This window comes from Triticum aestivum, chromosome 1D (genome assembly GCF_018294505.1).
Source record: "Triticum aestivum cultivar Chinese Spring chromosome 1D, IWGSC CS RefSeq v2.1, whole genome shotgun sequence".
Lineage (NCBI taxonomy): Eukaryota > Viridiplantae > Streptophyta > Magnoliopsida > Poales > Poaceae > Triticum > Triticum aestivum.
Genome location: NC_057796.1, coordinates 488,661,466 through 488,685,178, shown reverse-complemented (window position 1 = coordinate 488,685,178; position 23,713 = coordinate 488,661,466). Strand labels below are relative to the sequence as shown.

The following is a 23,713-nucleotide window of genomic DNA, read 5'->3' as shown; positions in this document are numbered from 1 at the left end:
CCGATATAATTTTCCTTCCAGATAAAGATATGATCTCATCTGAATATACAACAGTTCTGTTGGAAAACAATACATGAAGGCCACTATAACTTTTTATAGCAAAATATACCATTTGCTTGAGTTTTTAATTCATAACCATCAAAAAAAATATGTCACTCCCTTCGATCATATTAGCTATCGCTGAAACAGATGTATCTGGATACATGAATTTTGTATGTATATTTGTTTGCCAGATTTGTACATTTATTTTTTGTAACTTGAGAAAAGATTATTGGAAAATATTTGAATCTAATTCTGAGTCCATATTGTTAAAATGGGAGCAACACGGGACGGAAGTCCAAGTTGTGGCATTTCTACCATTTTGTAAAATTATTCATGTGTAGAGCTAATAAAAACTTTTAATGGTTCATTTGAACTGAAATAATAGATCATACACTGATATACATGTCGTCAACTTTCTAAGCACGCTCGGTGGTATGTTTCTCATCATACGCCTAGTAACAATGGATCATTTTTGTGAATAAAAACAAAACAATAGAGCATCATAGATTTTAGTTATCTAATAAAAAATGCCATGAGTAAAGAAGTGCGGCAAATAGTTGTGCCGTCTTTCAGTTTCTTGAATATTTACAAGTGAGTCCAATCGCACTGGAAAGCATAGTCGTCTATTATTTTATTTTTCAAAATTTATGTAAACTAGGAGCACATGCAATGCTAAAAGAGAGTGAGATATCTTGTTTTTGGTGATTGCTATATGTGCCAATAATTTTACCTCTCCACGAAAAAATCAAACCATTCCTATATTATCAAATATATTTGCGACATTTAAATTCAAGCATGGCAGGAACAAACAAAGTATTATAAAATTAAAAGTTTACCTTGACCATCTTATATATCTTAGTGCTATAAGGATTGGGGATTGATTAGTGAGATTAGTGTTTTGTCAAGGCGCTTAACACGGTTCATGCTCACCATTGGAAGGCTTTCGACCGTTAGATCACGTGGATAAGGATAGATACCTAAGATGTTCTATGTTTGCCCATGTGGTGCTTTTATAGAGGTAGAAGATAGATAATAGCTAGATTTGCTTGTTTGTTTCATCCTCAGGCTGAGTTTAGGCTAATGGGCCATGCATGGTGCTCAGAACATCTCTAACCGATCCCCAGTAACCCGTTAGATAAGGATAAATTTGGTTTTCCTCCACTAACCGACACCTAATCAAACTCCTAAAACATTCAGTGGAGGATATTTTTTACTCCGGACTCTTAAGTATACTCCGCCGCGCACCTACAGAGAGTACAAATCCCCACACTCCCACCTCTCCTCATCTTCCATTCCGACGCCGTTCAAGCTTTGTCGGCATTCCCCTACCCCCACCTCATCCACTTTGGCACAGTACCGCCTCAGACAATGGCCAGATCCAGCCGCTGCCGCTCCCTATCGCCCATCCTAGCGCGGATCCGCACCGCCACACGCAGTCGTGAGGTCATGTCCGTGACGACACTTCCTCCACCCGACCTCCCACCGCCTCCGCCAAAGATGCAGAGGAAATACCTTGGCGTGCAGCGGCGTCGGTGGGGGACGTGGGTCAGGGAAATCACCAACAGTGACAGCGACGAGCTCGGATTGGATCTTCCCCTTTGGCGGTGCATGCGACGCGGGAATACGACATAATCCCGGTATGCCTCCATGGCCGCAACACCCGGTGTAACTTCGATGATGATCTGCTGCGGTTGGTGGTCGACCCCCGGGTGGGCACCGCCCGGGAGATGCGGGAAGACCGGGGTCCCGCGAGTGCCTCGAGGCGGAGCAAGCCGACGAGGAATACATGGCGGAGCTCCGCCGCCTGTACCCGAGTCGTCGGCTGTACGAGCTCGCGTTGGGCATTTGGGTTTACCCAAAATTTGGGTCGGGTAATTTGGGTACAAAATATTTTACGTTTTCAAAATCAACACCCAAAATTTGACCAGGAAATTTACTACCTGACAATTTGGGTACCTAGAATTTTGGGTGAGTTCGGGTAATCCCGAAACACTACCCGATTTACAAAAATAGTGAAGAACATTGACATCAACAGGTCAAGTTTGCACAACATTTCTGCAGCATTTCTACAACATTTCGACCCATTTCTGCGTCATTTAGGCAACATAATAGCATAAGAACAAATGATAGTAAAAGAACAGCAATGCAACAACATAATAGACATTTCAGTGGCATTTCAACAAAATTTTAGCAGTACTCTAGGCTTCTAGCACCATAACAACCAAATGACTACAAGTCCACAATAACATCAATTCAACATGACACATACAAAGTTCACACTAAACATGAAGTAGGGAATAGCAGTTATGCATCACTCACCGGGTTGTCTCCCAGAAAGTCGGGAACATAAGAAAAACAATGTGCATCACTCGTTAGGTTGCCCCCTCTGGCACTTCTCAGTCGGCAACAGAGGAGTAGAGGAGGGAGAGATTTATGTTGGTTGATGCTTTGGTGGTTGGCGTCGTGTTGGCGACACTGATTATGGAACGAGGAGGACGCCGATCGCCATGAGTTGGGAGCATGTGTTACGTTGGGGAGGCATCGTCGTCGTGGGCCTCATGGCCTCGCGTCGGCCATCGGGGAAGATGAGGTGAGGCGGCGCGTTCAGGTCATTCGAGTCGATGGATGGATGATGTCCTCCACCTATGGCTTGCTCGTCACGACGACACATAGGTGGATTGGCGACAGACCAAGGTCCCTTAACCTTTGTGGTGGGGGCGTGGTGCTGAGGTGGCGACCGCGGTGGCGCTGGGGCAGGGCGATGGCCATTGGAGATCGGGGATGCGGACGCTTGGACTGGGACGGGCCACCCTGTGTCTCGCCTGACGCAAGGTGGAAACAACCCTCGCCCGTGCAGCGACGTGTTTATGGGACAAGTGGGCCGCAAGAAGTGCATAATAGGCGCACTCCACGATATCTTCATCAAACATGCATGAGTCACCGTGGCTCGAGCCGTTCACCTCGATCAATGCGGTGCAAGATTGATTCGGGTTGTCTACATATTTTTATTTTTTATTTTGTTTGTACATAAAAAGTATTCTAAATATATATTACAGAAAACACTTTACTTAAAACATTTGATAAAATGTTAATTAAGAATTTGAAGAAGTTAAATGTGTATAGAAACATGTTTCTCATGTATACAAAAAATATAGCATGCGTATAATTTTTTTATCATGTATTTAGAAATTGTTAATTAATCATTTCAAAAATATTAATCAAGCATCTAAAATATGTTGAATATGTAGAAAACATGTTTTTCATGTATAGAAAAATGTTTACAAAATGAAAAGAAATGTGAAAGAAAACAATTTTTGATGTATTTAGAAAAACTTGTTAAAAGTGTATAAAAATGCTGATAATGTATTTAAACAATGTTAAACCTGTATAAAAATTATTCATGAAATTTTATAAATGGCAATAAAATATTAATGCATTTAGAAATGTTAAATATGTATGGAAGAAATGTTTGTCATGTATAGGAAACATGTGTAAGAAAAAAAATTGTTCATGTATTTAAAAACCTGTTGAACATGTATAAAAAATGTTGATAATGTATTTAAAAATTTCAAACATGTCTTAAAGTATTCATTTATGGAACATTTTCTAAATGCCAATAAAAAAAATTCACACACCATGTACATTCATCAGGAAGATTTTGATATACATGTTTAACATAAAATTATTTTTTAGACAAGTACATGTTTTTTTACGTCTATTCTTACTTACTTGTATACATGATCAACATTTTTGTATGCACATTTAACATTTAAAAGTTACATGATCAACATGTTTTTCATATAATCAAAAGAAAACCAACGAAAACCGAAAAGAAACAAAGAAAATTGAAAAGAAAAAATAAAATGACGAAAACAAAGAAAGTCACTACAAAAAGAATGAAAAATAGTGAAAACCGAGAATAAAACAAAGAAATGAAGAAAACCGATGAAGAACAAGAAAGATACAAAAAGAAAAACAAAGAAAATAAAGAATAAAAGAAAGAAAAGAAACAACCAATGAAAACCAAATAATAGACAAAAAAATCAAAGAAAACAAAGAAAAAAGAAGAATTTTTTTTACTGAAAAGCAATAAAGAACGAAGACAAGTGGTGAAAAAGAAAGAAAATAGAAAACCACAAAAAAAGCCAAGAAGAAACAAAGTAAACTGAAAGAAAACACAAAAAGAAAAATGAAAATGACCCCCCCCCCCCCCCAAAAAAAAAATTAACGGAAACCAGACCAACCAATACAACGATCCACACCTTGAGCTAGGGAACGAGACAACGAGAAGAACATGTCGGCCAAGTTAGAATGTAGAGGCGAAATCCTCGAGGCGAGGCTACATTCGATCTCATTATAAGCGAGAAATAGCATTCGCGCACAGGGACACGACCTTTTTGTGGTCACTGATTTTGGGTTCGGCCTTATCAGTGTTTGCACCACAGGGCAATTTTAACTGGGCTGCCAAATTATTTCGGGCTATTTGGGTAATTCAGGTACCGTGGCTTCTTACCCGATTTTCTCAGATAAAATGCAGGTTTCTAAAAGGACAACGCTAACGTCCACACGTGTGGTGGGAGTCAAACCCGCCTACACGCTCTATAACACACAGACTACGCCATGTCACTGCATGCATGCATGTGGGATTTTTTTTTCAGTTTACAAAATGTTTTATCTCTTAAATGGAAACTCCGATTGAAGATCCGTTTTCACCATTAAATCCCTCGCGACGAGATCTTCGAAACTAGATCGCATATCAATGTATTTCGACAAAAAAATTTGATTAAAAATTGCCATGTCTATTGCACATGAATTGCCATAATGTTTACACTGAATTTGCCATGATATGTTTCAACTATTTTCTTCTACATTTAAAAGTAAATTTTGACATATTATAAAACAGAGAATTAAGAAACTAGACTTGCCATGCACCATTAAACAAAATTGCCATGATACATGCACTTAAAATTGCCATGGTTCACAAAAAAATATTTTTATGGTCAAAGTATTGGAATTGCCATCATCAAAAAACTAAAATTGTCATGCTCTACAAACTAAAATTGCCACATGACAACTTTAGTTTAAGCACTATGGCAACTACAGTGTAAACATCATGGCAACTTTTGGGAAAAAAAAAATTTCGTCGAAACATATCAACATGGGGTCTAGTTTTGAAGATCTCGTCGAGACGGATTTAATGGTGAAAACGGATTTTTAATTTGATTTTTTAATTAGGAGATAAAACATTTTTAAGCCGAAAAGCAAAAAAAATTCTGCTCATGTCATCTGTTCATACGTGGCAAAATGAGTGGTGATGGAGGCGTGTGGGCGTGTGGGCGTTAGTTTTTTCATTCTAAAATTGTTACCCGATCTAGTGCTCAGGGTTTTCGAGTTCAAGCTATGGGTTCGGGTTCTGTTTTTTTGGGTGCAGGCTTAGGGTCTCGGGTTTTTAGGATTCGGGCTTTAGGTATCCGGTTTTATGCCCGTTGTGAGTACGAGCAGTACAAGGCCGGGATGACATAGGTCATCAACCTTTGCTCCAGTGACTCCGACAGCGACGACGATGGCAACAGAGCGGGCTAGAGCAGTGCCGGCGACGAGGGCCATAGCGGTAGACGCGTTGAGAATTAAATGCACTCATGGTAGATTTACGGTGAGAGTTCCACTAGATCCATAGTACAAAGTAGACATCACGAATCTGGTCAAGGTTCAAGCCTGCTTTAGTTGACTCCAAGCTACGAAAAATGGTGGTTTTCAGCGTAGCCACCCACTACTGTACAAGGCAGTACTCTTCAGGACATAGGCTACATATAAGGATGTCAGTGGAAGCAAACACCTTACCCAGCGTTTCAGATCAGAGTTCAGAACCACCTCAAGAGCGTGTGCAGAGTACAGACATGGCCACCTCCAGACTCCACATCGCTTGCGCTCTCCTCCTCGCTGGTAGGCAAAGCAGATCCAACTCTTGTTTTAATGGCAGTTTTTCAAAAGCTTTGAAACGAATTTGTTATTAGTATTTATTTCACTGTGTATTCAGGTGTTGTGCTTCTGGGGCAAAATCAAGAGGGCATGGAAGCCGTGGCTTGCCCGCAGTACTGCCTGGAAGTCGACTACATAACCTGCCCGTCCTCCGGGTCACAGAAGCTCCCGGCGAGGTGCAACTGCTGCATGGCTCCCAAAGGCTGCACGCTTCATCTCTCTGACGGGATCAACCAAACTTGCTCTTAATCCAGTTCAGACAGTGTTGTAACTTCATGTCTTCATGTATGGTCTGGAGCTAGACAATGTACGTACTTGTCATGGCAGTAATAATGTGACAAAGTTGTATGTTTTGCGGATAAAGCATGTCATATACTATGATTTATGCATTATCGACGAGTACGCGCATATACAGATATTCCCTCCCGGCAGCTTCAATGAGCCCTAAAAGTTGTTTTGGTACCTATGGAGCAGAGGAGGGTAATAATAACGTACGGTAAGGAGCAGAGAGCTTAGGAACGTAATGATAATGATTACCGTACAATTAAAGCGTCGATTATAAATCGGCACGACAGCTGCTGTGCTGTAGTGGTTATCACGTCAGTCTTACACACTGAAGGTCTCCAGTTCGATCCTGGGCAGCAGCATTTTCTTTCTCCTATTTTTTTGGCCCCAATCATCTGGCATTTTTCTGCATCTCAATGATAATATAGCTTAGGAGCAGTTTTTTTTCTCTCCATCTACGACCTAACTGTACAGTATATAATTTGTGTCTTTTCATCTATTACAACCTACAGCAAAAATCATCATGTTCTTCATGAAGAAAATAAAGCCCCACGGCAACACCACACAGCCACTGCTATTCTCATGGCAACTACAGCAAAAACCATCATGTTCCTCAGGAGAGGATGACAAAGATCCGAAGATGTGTTTTCTCAAAATACACGAGCCTTAGGCGTCCCCGGCCCCACTAGCTTCAGTGTGATCCGGTCCTCTGTCTGTCTCTTCGGCGCCATCTTGACCGTGGAATCTCAGGCATTCTCCTTTCCGTCCATTACGCTGGTACCTTCTTGATCAGTACTGAGGGTCTGGGGTTCAATCCTGGACGGCAGCATTATTGTCTTTTACCATGTTTCATTTTTTGCTTGGCATTACAATCAGATGGCCATTGTTCTGCATGTCAATGATACATAGGAGGGGCAGATGATCAGATATTGTTCTCTTTGTTAACAAACTGATTTTAGTGTGAATCATGTTACTCAGATAGTGGGAATTACAAACTGCAGATACACATACTAAATTAGTAAATTGTACTCCCTCCGTTTCTAAACATAAGCCTTTTTAGAGATTCCAATACAGACTATGTAGGGAGCTAAATGAGTGAATCTACACTCTAAAATACGTCTATATACATCCGTATTGAAATATCTAAAAGTCTTGTATTTAGAAACGGAGGGGGGATTACTTGATTAATAGCTAGCCATTCACTCCACTGACTCTAGCATGAGTGCATGACAGAGTAATAAAACTGGACTGAAGCACTAGGGAAAAGAAAATGTCTCTTTAGATCATTTTTCTTTTCCTTTTTGACTCCACCAACGCTAGTGACACAGAAATAATAACACTGGACGGGAGCGGTGCGAAGAAATCGTCTTTTAGATCCTCTTTTCTTTTCATTCTTGACCCGGCAGATACTCTTTCCTCCATGTAAATGTGGCCAACCCTGCCAAGTGTTGAATGCTTTCTTTTTCTTCTTCTTTCCAACATCGATTTGGTTTGACCGCGATATGTTACCATGCTGAAAAAATCAACTTGTTCCGGCCACTTCGTCTTGACTGCGATAAAACATCTCTTGTCATATCACATCGCTCCTCTAACAATGAAGTTCAACAATGAAACACATTTCAGATCCAAATCCGCCGTGCTTGCACTTGCATTCTTGGCGCTCCTGCCCACAGATACCACAACAGGGTGGCCCAAGCCAGATATATGGAGGACGCATGATCAAGGAGGATGCATCACGAGGGACAGGGAAGCCCTATTGTCCATTAAAGCAGGAATCATGGCCGACCCAGAGCGCCTCCTCTCATCGTGGCGAGGGCAGGACTGCTGTTGGTGGGAGGGCATCAGGTGCAGCAACATGACCGGCCATGTCATCGAGCTCGACCTTCATGCACCTTACAACATCCAGTCTTCTCTGAAAGGTGAGATAAGCTCTTCTCTAAAAGACCTGGAACATCTGCAATTTCTGGACCTTGGCGGGAACTATAATCTCGCCGGGTTTCGAGGCCACCTCCCAGACTTTATAGGGTCTCTTCGTGACCTGCAGTACCTCAACCTCTCTTACCTGAATTTTAATGGCATGGTGCCCCATCAGCTTGGCAACCTCTCGAGGTTGTGATACCTGGATCTGAGATCTTATTATCTGCACTCAGACGATCTCTCATGGCTGGCACAACTCTCTTTGCTCAAGCATCTTGACATGAGCTATGTGAACCTCAGTGCCGTGATAGGGTGGGTTGACACAGTGAACATGCTGGCCTCTCTTGAGATCCTCAGGCTATCATCATGTTCGCTTAATAACAAGGCCCACTTTGTGCCCCGGTCCAATCTCACCAGGCTCAAGATAGTCGACATCTCTTCCAATTCAATTCAAATGCAGTTCGGCACTATTAACTGGGCATGTGGCACGACCAGCCTCAAATATCTCAACCTTGAGCGCAACAGTATATATGGCATGTTTCCTGCACAGTTGGGAAACTTGAGCTCACTTGAAGTCCTTCAGCTAAATAGTAACTATCTGAAGGGAATAGCCTTTGTAGCCTGAGAATATTTGGATAAATATAACATGTTGAAGTACTTGGGGAGGGGGGGCAAGGGCCCCCTGCACACTTGCTGGCGTTATGTTTTATTTTCCGAGCTGGATGGGCTCGTCACTAAAGATCAATTTTCCAAGCTAACAAAGTTGCAGGGGCTGCACTTGTATGCAAATTTTGTTACCATGGGGCTGAACTATGATTGGGTCCCTCCGTTCAGATTACAGTCACTAGGATTGACATCATGCCGTCTTGGGTCAGAGTTTCCTCAGTGGCTCAAATCCCAAGAGAGTATCTCCTTCCTTTTTATGTTTGATGGTGGCATAGCCGATGCCATGCCTGATTGGTTTTGGACTGTATTTGCATAGGCCGGAATTTTGGACCTATCTAGCAATAACATCAGTGGCACGTTACCAGCTACTATTGGACAAATGAAAGCTGTTGTCTTAGATCTAAGCTCGAATCAGTTCACAGGTTTAGTACAACAGCTACCTCAGCATATAGATTTTTTAGATGTCTCAAGAAACTCTCTGTCAAGGCCTCTACCATTATTTTTGAATTTCGGATGGCCATATTTAGTTTGTTTCTTTCTAACAACCACTTCTCAGGCACTATCCCATCATCATTATGCCAAATGAAGTTCCTTAATTTTCTTGATATTGGAAAGAATATGATAACAAGCCAGTTCCGGCGATGTTTAGAAAATGTAGCATCAGGATCAAGGATGGTCCCACTTAACACAGCCTCTCCAGAAAGTGATTCAAGCTCTCACATGCAATTGTCTATGTCAATTGGAACTTTGAGGCTTGCCAACAACAACCTCTTGGATGAATTCTCTTTGTTATTACAGAATTGCCCGGGACTAACTTTTATTGATCTTGGGCAAAATAAGTTTTTTACAAGTATACCAACATGGATTGGGCAAAAATTACCACAACTGAAATATCTGCGCCTTAGGTCCAACATGTTTTCTGGATATATAGCTTCCCAGCTTAGTGAACTTCGTTATCTCCAATATTTGAACCTAGCACACAACAATTTCTTAGTTAGTATACCTCAGTCCCTGCTAAACATGGATGGTGTAGCCAAAACCACAAAAATACCAACTCTGGATAACCCTTCCATCATTTCCAGCGGCATGGCTATAGTAGATGATTATGATGGTGTAGATAACCCCAAGGATGCTGGTGGACATGGGTTTTATTTCATTAAGAGCATATTTGTAGTCACAAAAGGGCAAGGGCATGAATATATTGGTCTAATCATATACATGGTGAGTCTTGATTTGTCCTGCAATCATTTAACTGGAGATATCCCCAAAAGCGTAGGTCCTGCATCAGGTTTAGTGAGGATGAATCTGTCTCTAAACCACTTGGGTGGAAAAATCCCAGAGAGCATTGGCTCAATGCACTCACTCGAATCACTTGACCTCTCCAACAACCAACTCTCTGGTGAAATCCCTTCAAGCATATCTGATCTAACATTTCTAAGCTATTTGAACTTGTCCTACAATAATCTATCAGGAAGGATACCGTCAGGGCACCAGCTCGACACAATCAATCCCGACGACCTCTGTGGGCTTCCTCTTCAAAAGAGCTGCTCGGGAAACCATACAGCGGAAAGCCCCTCCACGACAAGCAGAGAAGGATCCGAGATGATGCCCTTCTACTTTGGACTAAGCGTGGGCTTCGTGGTTGGCCTCTGGGTGATGTTCTGCTCCCTTCTATTCAAGAAAACATGGAGAATCTCCTATTTCCAGCTCTTCGACGAGGTCTGTGATGAAATATATGTGTTTGTGGTTGTGAATTGGGCAAGGATGATGTGGAAGGCCACGACAACAACAGATTGAGCGGGTTTAACCGCAACCAATGGTAATACTACACCGTCCAGTGCAGGCGGAGCTTGATGGGGGGCAAAGGGGGCCATTGCCCCCCTACTCTAGGAATAATACCCCTAATTATTAGGTTTGAATACCAATTATTTCTAAGAGTTCATGCATAGCTTATCTTCTTCGCCCCCTGAACTCTGATTAGCCCCCTCAAGAATCTTCATCAAGCTCCGCCATTGGTCTAGTGTATGTTGGAAGTAAACCTAACGTCCAATCGGATTACATGTACGTATACGGGTCCAGCTAGTGCATGAAATAGTTACCTTATAGGATTAGTATTCTATGCTGATTCAGTTTGTAACTAGGCAGCCTAGGTGTTACTAGGGGGCGGAGGCGCGGCGACACGCCGCGCCCTGCAAATGCCCATTGTTTGTTTAATTGTGACTTATCCAGCTATTGTAGTGTAAGCTAAAAACACGGAATTACGTGAACCCATATGATGGTAAATGATACATGTGAGGAAATTGCTATTGGGGGAAGAAAAATGAAGAATGACTTGGGAGGAGATGGATTTTGCATAGAAACTATTGTGTCTTGATTTTGGTAAATCTTGTAAATCTCATTCTCCTGTAACTCACACATTCGAGCATAATATGATATGAGGAGAAGAAAAATGCAACTCTATAGTAACTGGTCTGTGTATATATAACCTGCAATCTCGCGTTTAAGTTCAAATTGAAATTCAGACAATGTATTAAATCGTGATAACTACAACTTAAATTTTTAGAAAACAAATTGTTTTTAACTCTTTCATCAGAGCATACATGAGATGTAGTTTGAAATCCTTTTCAGAATGAAAACTGTTTATGATTGGAACATGCTTTAGGCTTTTAAACCAGGGTCCTCAACCTAGCTTGATCAACTATTTATCAACTCAAAAAACCCAAAGAAGTATGGTTATAATTTTTGTAGGGTATTAAGTCTTGGAAAATAGAATCGGTGACACCTCTGGTCACCTATAATAAGGAGACGCAATGTACTTCCTTTAAATCTTCATTTGCCCTGGACGGAGGCAGAACAATCTGTTTCCATCACCAGCCAGCAACAAAGGTAGTATATTTGCATCCTGATAAAGAAGACATTAATAAGGTCAGTCTTAAAAGACAACATAACATAACCTTAAAAGACAACAAACCAAAGGGCACTAAAGAAATTTTTCCTATAGAAATCCTATCCTATGGAATTCCTACAAAATTCCTTCAAACCAATGGAGGCCTAAAATTACGGAAGACATAGAGTAGATTGGGCATAGCAATTTCTCCTTTTCATAGAGTAGACTGTTATATATATATATATATATATATATATATATATATATATATATATATATATATATATATATATATTTATATTTATATTTATATTTATATTTATATATATAGGTAAAACTGTGTCTATCATAACTTGCCACAGAACTAGTTATGGCTTGCTAAACATTTAACGGTTTAAAAATAAGTAAAAAAATATGAAATAAATAGGGGAGCCTCACTCTAATATAATAAGATGATCCAACAGTGTGATTGTGAAAATATGCATTTATGTGTCCACAGCAAGAAAAAACAAGCATTTTAGCTCACTGCAGGATCAATATATATTGAAACATTTGTATTTTTGTTCAGGACACATGCAGTCATGTTTTTTCAACCCCCCGTTAGATCATGTTATATTATAGATGTGTTGGTTCAGTATTTTTTCAGGATTTTTAAGAACTTTTACACCGTCGAAAACCTTAACTAGTTGTGTGGCAAGCTATTGTAGAAAATCCTACTCTGATGAATGTACATGCCCTGTTTTTTCTAGATTTATTTTATTAAAAATTCAAAATTCAAAATTTTTGGGATGTGACATTGATGCTTAGTTTCATTCATGAAGACGGTGGTTCACGAGGGACAGGGGCGATTATCCGCGACGATCATGGCATCTTTCTTGCATAGCTTCGGCGTGATCATCCGTTCCTTCCGCTCCATCTTAGCCCGGGATTCTCGAGTATTTTATCTTTTCCTATGTCTGTGCTCCGTTGTGCCGGTGCCTGCTTCGTCAATGTTGAAGGTCTAGCTAGTTCCATCCTGGGCAGCAACATTTTTTTTCTCTGGCACTGCTGTCAGCCGGCAATGTGTTGGCATTGTCAATGATACATAGTGTGGGCAAATGATTAAAGCTTTCCTTTTTCTTAGTGAACAAACTAACTTCCAGTAAAATAATTTGGGATAATTGCATTTGAGCCCTTAGTTGTGTCACCCTCGACATGAATACCCCTAGTTTTGTAAAACACGCGGTCTTGCCCAACTCAGCTAGCTTGCTTTGTGTTTTTGCCCTTCCGGCACGGCTCCGTCCAGTCAGCGCCGTTTTACCGTAAGCGGCGCTAGATTTTGGACAAGTCTTGCCCCCGCAGCCCCCCGGTCGACCTAACCAGCTCACACTCTCTCGTTCCCCACTGTCTCTCTTTCTCTCTCACTAACCCTAGCTCGCTCGGTGGCGGCGAAACCCGCACCGCCAGATCCATTGGCAGGCGATGGTGGAGACCGGAGAAAGCGTCGGCGGACGCGGCCGCCACCGTAGGGACACCACATCCTCACTTCAGCGTGGAGGCGGCGGTGCTGCTGGAGCCAATGGCGACAAGGGCATCGGATCTGCACGGGAGCGCGTACAAGGCGACGCTGGTGGTGCCCACGGCGACAAGGGCAGCGGATCTGCACGGGAGCGCGTACAAGGCGACGCTGACGGCGCCCACGGCGACAAGGGCAGCGGATCTGCACGGGAGCACTGACAAGGCGACGCCGACGGCTCCCACGGCGACAAGGGCAACGGATCTGGACGGGAAATTCCTGCGGGTAAGTATCAGACCTGGATTTGCTCGTGTTTACTGCTGTAGGGTTGATTCAACAATGCTTTAGGCTAGGTTTTGTTCATTTTTTCACGGCAGATGGCATGTTTTTTATCGTAGGATGAATCTAGCGACCGCGTTCTATCGATCTATTAGAATGGAGACCACCGTTCTTGTTTCTGCGGGTACTAAAGGAAAAGATTGTGGCTTCACTTTTCCATTGTTTGTGGGGAATACTACTTCATATATACAAGGATTTTAGGGCTGCCATTTGTGCTAAGTATCCATGGGGATTGTTTGATGCTGTTGAGATGAGATATTGGGATAGTAGCAACCTTTGTTGGTGAAGGAAATATGCCCTAGAGGCAATAATAAAGTATTATTTATTTCCTTATATCATGATAAATGTTTATTATTCATGCTAGAATTGTATTAACCGGGAACATAATACATGTGTGAATACATAGACAAACAGAGTGTCACTAGTATGCCTCTACTTGACTAGCTCGTTGATCAAAGATGGTTATGTTTCCTAGCACATGAGTTGTCATTTGATTAACGAGCTCACTTCATTAGGAGAATGACGTGATTGACTTGACCCATTCCGTTAGCTTAGCACTCGATCGTTTAGTATGTTGCTATTGCTTTCTTCATGACTTATACATGTTCCTATGACTATGAGATTATGCAACTCCCGTTTACCGGAGGAACACTTTGTGTGCTACCAAACGTCACAACGTAACTGGGTGATTATAAAGGTGCTCTACAGGTGTCTCCAAAGGTACTTGTTGGGTTGGCGTATTTCGAGATTAGGATTTGTCACTCCGATTGTCGGAGAGGTATCTCTGGGCCCACTCGGTAATGCACATCACTATAAGCCTTGCAAGCATTGTAACTAATGAGTTAGTTGCGGGATGATGTATTACGGAACGAGTAAAGAGACTTGCCGGTAACGAGATTGAACTAGGTATCGAGATACCGACGATCGAATCTCGGGCAAGTAACATACCGATGACAAAGGGAACAACGTATGTTGTTATGCGGTCTGACCGATAAAGATCTTCGTAGAATATGTGGGAACCAATATGAGCATCCAGGTTCCGCTATTGGTTATTGACCGGAGAGGTGTCTCGGTCATGTCTACATAGTTCTCGAACCCGTAGGGTCCGCACGCTTAACGTTACGATGACAGTTATATTATGAGTTTATATGTTTTGATGTACCGAAGGTTGTTCGGAGTCCCGGATGTGATCACGGACATGACGAGGAGTCTCGAAATGGTCGAGACATAAAGATTGATATATTGGAAGCCTATGTTTGGACATCGGAAGTGTTCCGGGTGAAATCGGGATTTTTCCGGAGTACCGGGAGGTTACCGGAACCCCCCGGTAACTTAATGGGCCTTATTGGGCCTAGGTGGAAGAGAGGAGAGGAGGCTAGGGCAGGGCCGCGCCCCCCTTCCCCCCAGTCCGAATAGGACAAGGAGAGGGGGGCGGCGCCCCCCCTTCCTTCCTCCCCTCCACCTCTTCCCCCTTCCACTCCTAGTCCAACATGGAAAGGGGGGGAGTCCTACTCCCGGTAGGAGTAGGACTCCTCCTGGCGCGCCTCTACCTCCTAGGCCGGCGGCCTCCCCCTTGCTCCTTTATATACGGGGGCAGGGGGGCACCTCTAGACACACAATTGATCAACGATCTTTTAGCCGTGTGCGGTGCCCCCCTCCACCATATTACACCTCGATAATATCGTAGCGGAGCTTAGGCGAAGCCCTGCGTCGGTAGAACATCATCATCGTCACCATGCCGTTGTGCTGACGAAACTCTCCCTCAACACTCGGCTGGATCGGAGTTCGAGGGACGTCATCGAGCTGAACGTGTGCTGAACTCGGAGGTGCCGTGCGTTCGGTACTTGATCGGTCGGATCGTGAAGACGTACGACTACATCAACCGCGTTGTGTTAACGCTTCCGCTTTCGGTCTACGAGGGTACGTGGACAACACTCTCCCCTCTCGTTGCTATGCATCACCATGATCTTGCGTGTGCGTAGGAATTTTTTTGAAATTACTACGTTCCCCAACAGTGGCATCCGAGCCTGGTTTTATGCGTTGATGCTATGCACGAGTAGAACACAAGTGAGTTGTGGGCGATATAAGTCATACTGCTTACCAGCATGTCATACTTTGGTTCGGCGGTATTGTGAGATGAAGCGGCCCGGACCGACATTACGCGTACGCTTACGCGAGACTGGTTTCACCGTTGCGAGCACTCGTTGCTTAAAGGTGACTGGCGGGTGTCTGTCTCTCTCACTTTAGTTGAACCGAGTGTGGCTACGCCCGGTCCTTGCGAAGGTTAAAACAGCACCAACTTGACAAACTATCGTTGTGGTTTTGATGCGTAGGTAAGAACGGTTCTTGCTAAGCCCGTAGCAGCCACGTAAAACTTGCAACAACAAAGTAGAGGACGTCTAACTTGTTTTTGCAGGGCATGTTGTGATGTGATATGGTCAAGACATGATGCTATATTTTATTGTATGAGATGATCATGTTTTGTAACCGAGTTATCGGCAACTGGCAGGAGCCATATGGTTGTCGCTTTATTGTATGCAATGCAATCGCCATGTAATTGTTTTACTTTATCACTAAGCGGTAGCGATAGTCGTAAAAGCAATAGTTGGCGAGACGACAACGATGCTACGATGGAGATCAAGGTGTCGCGCCGGTGACGATGGTGATCATGACGGTGCTTCGGAGATGGAGATCACAAGCACAAGATGATGATGGCCATATCATATCACTTATATTGATTGCATGTGATGTTAATCTTTTATGCATCTTATCTTGCTTTGATTGACGGTAGCATTATAAGATGATCTCTCACTAAAATTTCAAGATAAAAGTGTTCTCCCTGAGTATGCACCGTTGCGAAAGTTCTTCGTGCTGAGACACCACGTGATGATCGGGTGTGATAGGCTCTACGTTCAAATACAACGGGTGCAAAACAGTTGCACACGCGGAATACTCAGGTTAAACTTGACGAGCCTAGCATATGCAGATATGGCCTCGGAACACGGAGACCGAAAGGTCGAGCGTGAATCATATAGTAGATATGATCAACATAGTGATGTTCACCATTGAAACTACTCCATCTCACGTGATGATCGGACATGGTTTAGTTGATTTGGATCACGTAATCACTTAGATGATTAGAGGGATGTCTATCTAAGTGGGAGTTCTTAAGTAATATGATTAATTGAACTTAAATTTATCATGAACTTAGTACCTGATAGTATCTTGCTTGTCTATGTTAATTGTAGATAAATGGCCCGTGCTGTTGTTCCGTTGAATTTTAATGCGTTCCTTGAGAAAGCAAAGTTGAAAGATGATGGTAGCAATTACACGGACTGGGTCCGTAACTTGAGGATTATCCTCATTGCTGCACAGAAGAATTACGTCCTGGAAGCACCGCTAGGTGCCAGGCCTCCTGCAAGAGCAACACCAGAAGTTATGAACGTCTGGCAGAGCAAAGCTGATGACTACTCGATAGTTCAGTGTGCCATGCTTTACGGCTTAGAACCGGGTCTTCAACGACGTTTTGAACGTCATGGAGCATATGAGATGTTCCAGGAGTTGAAGTTAATATTTCAAGCAAATGCCCGGATTGAGAGATATGAAGTCTCCAATAAGTTCTACAGCTGCAAGATGGAAGAGAATAGTTCTGTCAGTGAGCATATACTCAAAATGTCTGGGTATAATAATCACTTGATTCAACTGGGAGTTAATCTTCCGGATGATAGCGTCATTGACAGAATTCTTCAATCACTGCCACCAAGCTACAAGAGCTTCGTGATGAACTATAACATGCAAGGGATGAATAAGACAATTCCCGAGCTCTTCGCAATGCTAAAGGCAGCGGAGGTAGAAATCAAAAAGGAGCATCAAGTGTTGATGGTCAGTAAGACCACTAGTTTCAAGAAAAAGGGCAAAGGGAAGAAGAAGGGGAACTTCAAGAAGAACAGCAAGCAAGTTGCTGTTCAGGAGAAGAAACCCAAGTCTGGACCTAAGCCTGAAACTGAGTGCTTCTACTGCAAGCAGACTGGTCACTGGAAGCGGAACTGCCCCAAGTATTTGGCGGATAAGAAGGATGGCAAGGTTAACAAAGGTATATGTGATATACATGTTATTGATGTGTACCTTACTAATGCTCGCAGTAGCACCTGGGTATTTGATACTGGTTCTGTTGCTAATATTTGCAACTCGAAACAGGGGCTACGGATTAAGCGAAGATTGGCTAAGGACGAGGTGACGATGCGCGTGGGAAATGGTTCCAAAGTCGATGTGATCGCGGTCGGCACGCTACCTCTACATCTACCTTCGGGATTAGTATTAGACCTAAATAATTGTTATTTGGTGCCAGCGTTGAGCATGAACATTATATCTGGATCTTGTTTGATGCGAGACGGTTATTCATTTAAATCAGAGAATAATGGTTGTTCTATTTATATGAATAATATCTTTTATGGTCATGCACCCTTGAAGAGTGGTCTATTTTTAATGAATCTCGATAGTAGTGACACACATATTCATAATGTCGAAGCCAAAAGATGCAGAGTTGATAATGATAGTGCAACTTATTTGTGGCACTGCCGTTTAGGTCATATCGGTGTAAAGCGCATGAAGAAACTCCATACTGATGGACTTTTGGAATCACTTGATTATGAATCACTTGGTACTTGCGAACCGTGCCTCATGGGCAAGATGACTAAAACACCGTTCTCCGGAACTATGGAGAGAGCAACAGATTTATTGGAAATCATACATACAGATGTATGTGGTCCGATGAATATTGAGGCTCGTGGCGGATATCGTTATTTTCTCACCTTCACAGATGATTTGAGCAGATATGGGTATATCTACTTAATGAAACATAAGTCTGAAACATTTGAAAAGTTCAAAGAATTTCAGAGTGAAGTTGAAAATCATCGTAACAAGAAAATAAAATTTCTACGATCTGATCGTGGAGGAGAATATTTGAGTTATGAGTTTGGTCTTCATTTGAAACAATGCGGAATAGTTTCGCAACTCACGCCACCCGGAACACCACAGCGTAATGGTGTGTCCGAACGTCGTAATCGTACTTTACTAGATATGGTGCGATCTATGATGTCTCTTACTGATTTACCGCTGTCGTTTTGGGGTTATGCTTTAGAGACGGCTGCATTCACTCTAAATAGGGCACCATCAAAATCCGTTGAAACGACACCTTATGAACTATGGTTTGGCAAGAAACCAAAGTTGTCGTATCTTAAAGTTTGGGGTTGCGATGCTTATGTGAAGAAACTTCAACCTGATAAGCTCGAACCTAAATCGGAGAAATGTGTCTTCATAGGATACCCAAAGGAGACTGTTGGGTACACCTTCTATCACAGATCCGAAGGCAAGACATTCGTTGCTAAGAATGGATCCTTTCTAGAGAAGGAGTTTCTCTCGAAAGAAGTGAGTGGGAGGAAAGTAGAACTTGATGAGGTAACTGTACCTGCTCCCTTATTGGAAAGTAGATCATCACAGAAACCAGTTTCTGCGACACCTACGCCAATTAGTGGGGAAGTTAATGATAATGATCATGAAACTTCAGATCAAGTTATTACTGAACCTCGTAGGTCAACCAGATTAAGATCCGCACCAGAGTGGTACGGTAATCCTGTTCTGGAGGTTATGTTACTAGACCATGACGAACCTACGAACTATGAAGAAGCGATGGTGAGCCCAGATTCCGCAAAATGGCTTGAGGCCATGAAATCCGAGATGGGATCCATGTATGAGAACAAAGTATGGACTTTGGTTGACTTGCCCGATGATCGGCAAGCCATTGAAAATAAATGGATCTTCAAGAAGAAGACTGACGCTGACGGTAATGTTACTGTCTATAAAGCTCGACTTGTTGCGAAAGGTTTTCGACAAGTTCAAGGGATTGACTACGATGAGACCTTCTCACCCGTAGCGATGCTTAAGTCTGTCCGAATCATGTTAGCAATTGCCGCATTTTATGATTATGAAATTTGGCAAATGGATGTCAAAACTGCATTCCTGAATGGATTTCTGGAAGAAGAGTTGTATATGATGCAACCGGAAGGTTTTGTCGATCCAAAGGGAGCTAACAAAGTGTGCAAGCTCCAGCGATCCATTTATGGACTGGTGCAAGCCTCTCGGAGTTGGAATAAACGCTTTGATAGTGTGATCAAAGCATTTGGTTTTATACAGACTTTTGGAGAAGCCTGTATTTACAAGAAAGTGAGTGGGAGCTCAGTAGCATTTCTGATATTATATGTGGATGACATATTGCTGATTGGAAATGATATAGAATTTCTGGATAGCATAAAGGGATACTTGAATAAGAGTTTTTCAATGAAAGACCTCGGTGAAGCTGCATATATATTAGGCATCAAGATCTATAGAGATAGATCAAGACGCTTAATTGGACTTTCACAAAGCACATACCTTGACAAAGTTTTGAAGAAGTTCAAAATGGATCAAGCAAAGAAAGGGTTCTTGCCTGTACTACAAGGTGTGAGATTGAGTAAGACTCAATGCCCGACCACTGCAGAAGATAGAGAGAAGATGAAAGATGTTCCCTATGCTTCAGCCATAGGCTCTATCATGTATGCAATGCTGTGTACCAGACCTGATGTGTGCCTTGCTATAAGTTTAGCAGGGAGGTACCAAAGTAATCCAGGAGTGGATCACTGGACAGCGGTCAAGAACATCCTGAAATACCTGAAAAGGACTAAGGATATGTTTCTCGTTTATGGAGGTGACAAAGAGCTCATCGTAAATGGTTACGTTGATGCAAGCTTTGACACTGATCCGGACGATTCTAAATCGCAAACCGGATACGTATTTACATTGAACGGTGGAGCTGTCAGTTGGTGCAGTTCTAAGCAAAGTGTCGTGGCGGGATCTACGTGTGAAGCGGAGTACATAGCTGCTTCGGAAGCAGCAAATGAAGGAGTCTGGATGAAGGAGTTCATATCCGATCTAGGTGTCATACCTAGTGCATCGGGACCAATGAAAATCTTTTGTGACAATACTGGTGCAATTGCCTTAGCAAAGGAATCCAGATTTCACAAGAGAACCAAGCACATCAAAAGACGCTTCAATTCCATCCGGGATTTAGTCCAGGTGGGAGACATAGAAATTTGCAAGATACATACGGATCTGAATGTTGCAGACCCGTTGACTAAGCCTCTTCCACGAGCAAAACATGATCAGCACCAAGACTCCATGGGTGTAAGAATCATTACTGTGTAATCTAGATTATTGACTCTAGTGCAAGTGGGAGACTGAAGGAAATATGCCCTAGAGGCAATAATAAAGTATTATTTATTTCCTTATATCATGATAAATGTTTATTATTCATGCTAGAATTGTATTAACCGGAAACATAATACATGTGTGAATACATAGACAAACAGAGTGTCACTAGTATGCCTCTACTTGACTAGCTCGTTGATCAAAGATGGTTATGTTTCCTAGCCATAGACATGAGTTGTCATTTGATTAACGGGATCACTTCATTAGGAGAATGACGTGATTGACTTGACCCATTCCGTTAGCTTAGCACTCGATCGTTTAGTATGTTGCTATTGCTTTCTTCATGACTTATACATGTTCCTATGACTATGAGATTATGCAACTCCCGTTTACCGGAGGAACACTTTGTGTGCTACCAAACGTCACAACGTAACTGGGTGATTATAAAGGTGCTCTACAGGTGTCTCCAAAGGTACTTGTTGGGTTGGCGTATTTCGAGATTAGGATTTGTCACTCCGATTGTCGGAGAGGTATCTCTGGGCCCACTCGGTAATGCACATCACTATAAGCCTTGCAAGCATTGTAACTAATGAGTTAGTTGCGGGATGATGTATTACGGAACGAGTAAAGAGACTTGCCGGTAACGAGATTGAACTAGGTATCGAGATACCGACGATCGAATCTCGGGCAAGTAACATACCGATGACAAAGGGAACAACGTATGTTGTTATGCGGTCTGACCGATAAAGATCTTCGTAGAATATGTAGGAACCAATATGAGCATCCAGGTTCCGCTATTGGTTATTGACCGGAGAGGTGTCTCGGTCATGTCTACATAGTTCTCGAACCCGTAGGGTCCGCACGCTTAACGTTACGATGACAGTTATATTATGAGTTTATATGTTTTGATGTACCGAAGGTTGTTCGGAGTCCCGGATGTGATCACGGACATGACGAGGAGTCTCGAAATGGTCGAGACATAAAGATTGATATATTGGAAGCCTATGTTTGGACATCGGAAGTGTTCCGGGTGAAATCGGGATTTTTCCGGAGTACCGGGAGGTTACCGGAACCCCCCGTTAACTTAATGGGCCTTATTGGGCTTAGGTGGAAGAGAGGAGAGGAGGCTAGTGCAGGGCCGCGCCCCCCTTCCCCCCCAGTCCGAATAGGACAAGGAGAGGGGGGCGGCGCCCCCCCTTCCTTCCTCCCCTCCACCTCTTCCCCCTTCCACTCCTAGTCCAACATGGAAAGGGGGGGAGTCCTACTCCCGGTAGGAGTAGGACTCCTCCTGGCGCGCCTCTACCTCCTAGGCCGGCGGCTTCCCCCTTGCTCCTTTATATACGGGGGCAGGGGGCACCTCTTGACACACAATTGATCTACGATCTTTTAGCCGTGTGCGGTGCCCCCCTCCACCATATTACACCTCGATAATATCGTAGCGGAGCTTAGGCGAAGCCCTGCGTCGGTAGAACATCATCATCGTCACCACGCCGTCGTGCTGACGAAACTCTCCCTCAACACTCGGCTGGATCGGAGTTCGAGGGACGTCATCGAGCTGGACGTGTGCTGAACTCGGAGGTGCCGTGCGTTCGGTACTTGATCGGTCGGATCGTGAAGACGTACGACTACATCAACCGCGTTGTGTTAACGCTTCCGCTTTCGGTCTACGAGGGTACGTGGACAACACTCTCCCCTCTCGTTGCTATGCATCACCATGATCTTGCGTGTGCATAGGAAATTTTTTGAAATTACTACGTTCCCCAACAGTTGGGTCCCTGTACAGTGTGATTCAGAGTTAGGTGTGATGTTTGCAAGTAATGAACAAACTATGTCATGCAACTTGGAAATCACAGTGATACAGAGAACTAGAGCACAAAGGTTTGAAAACCCATCAACTTCTAGGCCCTCTGCATCTAGGCCATCTTGTTTTAATCCCACTGCTGGAGGGACAAGGGCTAGAACTGGGGCTAGCAGTAGAAGCAGGGCAGCAAGTGACACCTCTACTGCTCCTGGAACTCCAAGTGTTAATGAAATTCAGGAACAAGCAAACAAAATAGGTGATCCAGTTGTGGAGGAGGCATTGCCTGATGCACCAGGCCTGGAGGATGAGATACTTTATCCTGGATATGTTCAACACAACAATGAAGAAGAAAAAGCAGACAAAGATTATATCCCTGCAGAATTTTCAGATACAGATGCTAATGAGATGCAACAGGATCATGAAATGGGAGATTTTGAAGATGCAAATGAGGACAGACCTGTCATGATGTATGACAAGGAAAATCCATCTATTGAGGAAGGTGTGGTCTTCCCTTCTGCAGTTGATTGCAGAAATGTAGTTGCAACCTACTCAATCAAAGCTGAAACTGAGTTCTGTATTCTGAAAAGTGACCCAACTAGGTTTACTGTCAAATGTTCTTATGACATGTGTAAATGGAGGCTACATGCCTCTTTAATGAGGAGGACCACATTGTTTCAGGTATTAAATGTTGTGATCTCTGAAATGTGTTATATTTTCTGCACTCACTGTTGTTATATGTACTTAATGTTTATTGTGTTGTTTTGTTTTAGATTAAAGTGAACCAACACCGGCATACTTGTCCTAGTGTTAACAGATCTCAGAGATTGAGAGCTTCAAAAAGAAGGTGGATTGCAGATGCTTCTATGCCCTGGATCAGACAAAATCCATCTATTGGTCCTAAGGAAATTCAGATGAAGTTGTTAGAGAAGTATGGTGTGGAGGTGCCATAAGACAGGTGCTACAATGGCAAAGAGATTGCACTGGACAAAATATATGGCAAGTACAGTGATAGTTTCCAACTTCTCTATTCTTTCAAAGCTGAAGTGGAGAGGGCATCACC

The 23,713-nt window shown here is 42.9% G+C and overlaps 1 protein-coding gene, 1 non-coding gene and 1 pseudogene across 2 annotated transcripts; all 3 read left to right on the top strand.

The window, feature by feature from the left end:
• Positions 1 to 5,939: 5,939 nt before the first annotated feature.
• Positions 5,940 to 6,631, top strand: LOC123178526 (proteinase inhibitor PSI-1.2). Its single transcript, XM_044591468.1, has 2 exons — positions 5,940 to 5,985; positions 6,080 to 6,631. Exons 1-2 carry the CDS (start codon positions 5,940 to 5,942, stop codon positions 6,268 to 6,270), a joined length of 237 nt encoding a protein of 78 aa, XP_044447403.1. The 3' UTR covers positions 6,271 to 6,631.
• TRNAV-UAC (transfer RNA valine (anticodon UAC)) lies at positions 6,596 to 6,668 on the top strand. The gene has a single exon. It is a non-coding gene; the product is annotated as a tRNA-Val (tRNA).
• A 1,232-nt stretch (positions 6,669 to 7,900) lies between these two features.
• LOC123161418 (receptor-like protein EIX2) lies at positions 7,901 to 10,686 on the top strand (annotated as a pseudogene).
• Positions 10,687 to 23,713: the final 13,027 nt, after the last annotated feature.

What these genes read in the sequence shown, in the direction of transcription:
- LOC123178526 (XM_044591468.1), top strand. Translation starts at nt 5,940, where the DNA reads ATGGCCACCTCCAGACTCCACATCGCTTGCGCTCTCCTCCTCGCTG. An exon ending in TTGCGCTCTCCTCCTCGCTG is followed by an intron (nt 5,986 to 6,079) that starts GTAGGCAAAGCA and finishes CTGTGTATTCAG; the next exon opens with GTGTTGTGCTTCTGGGGCAA.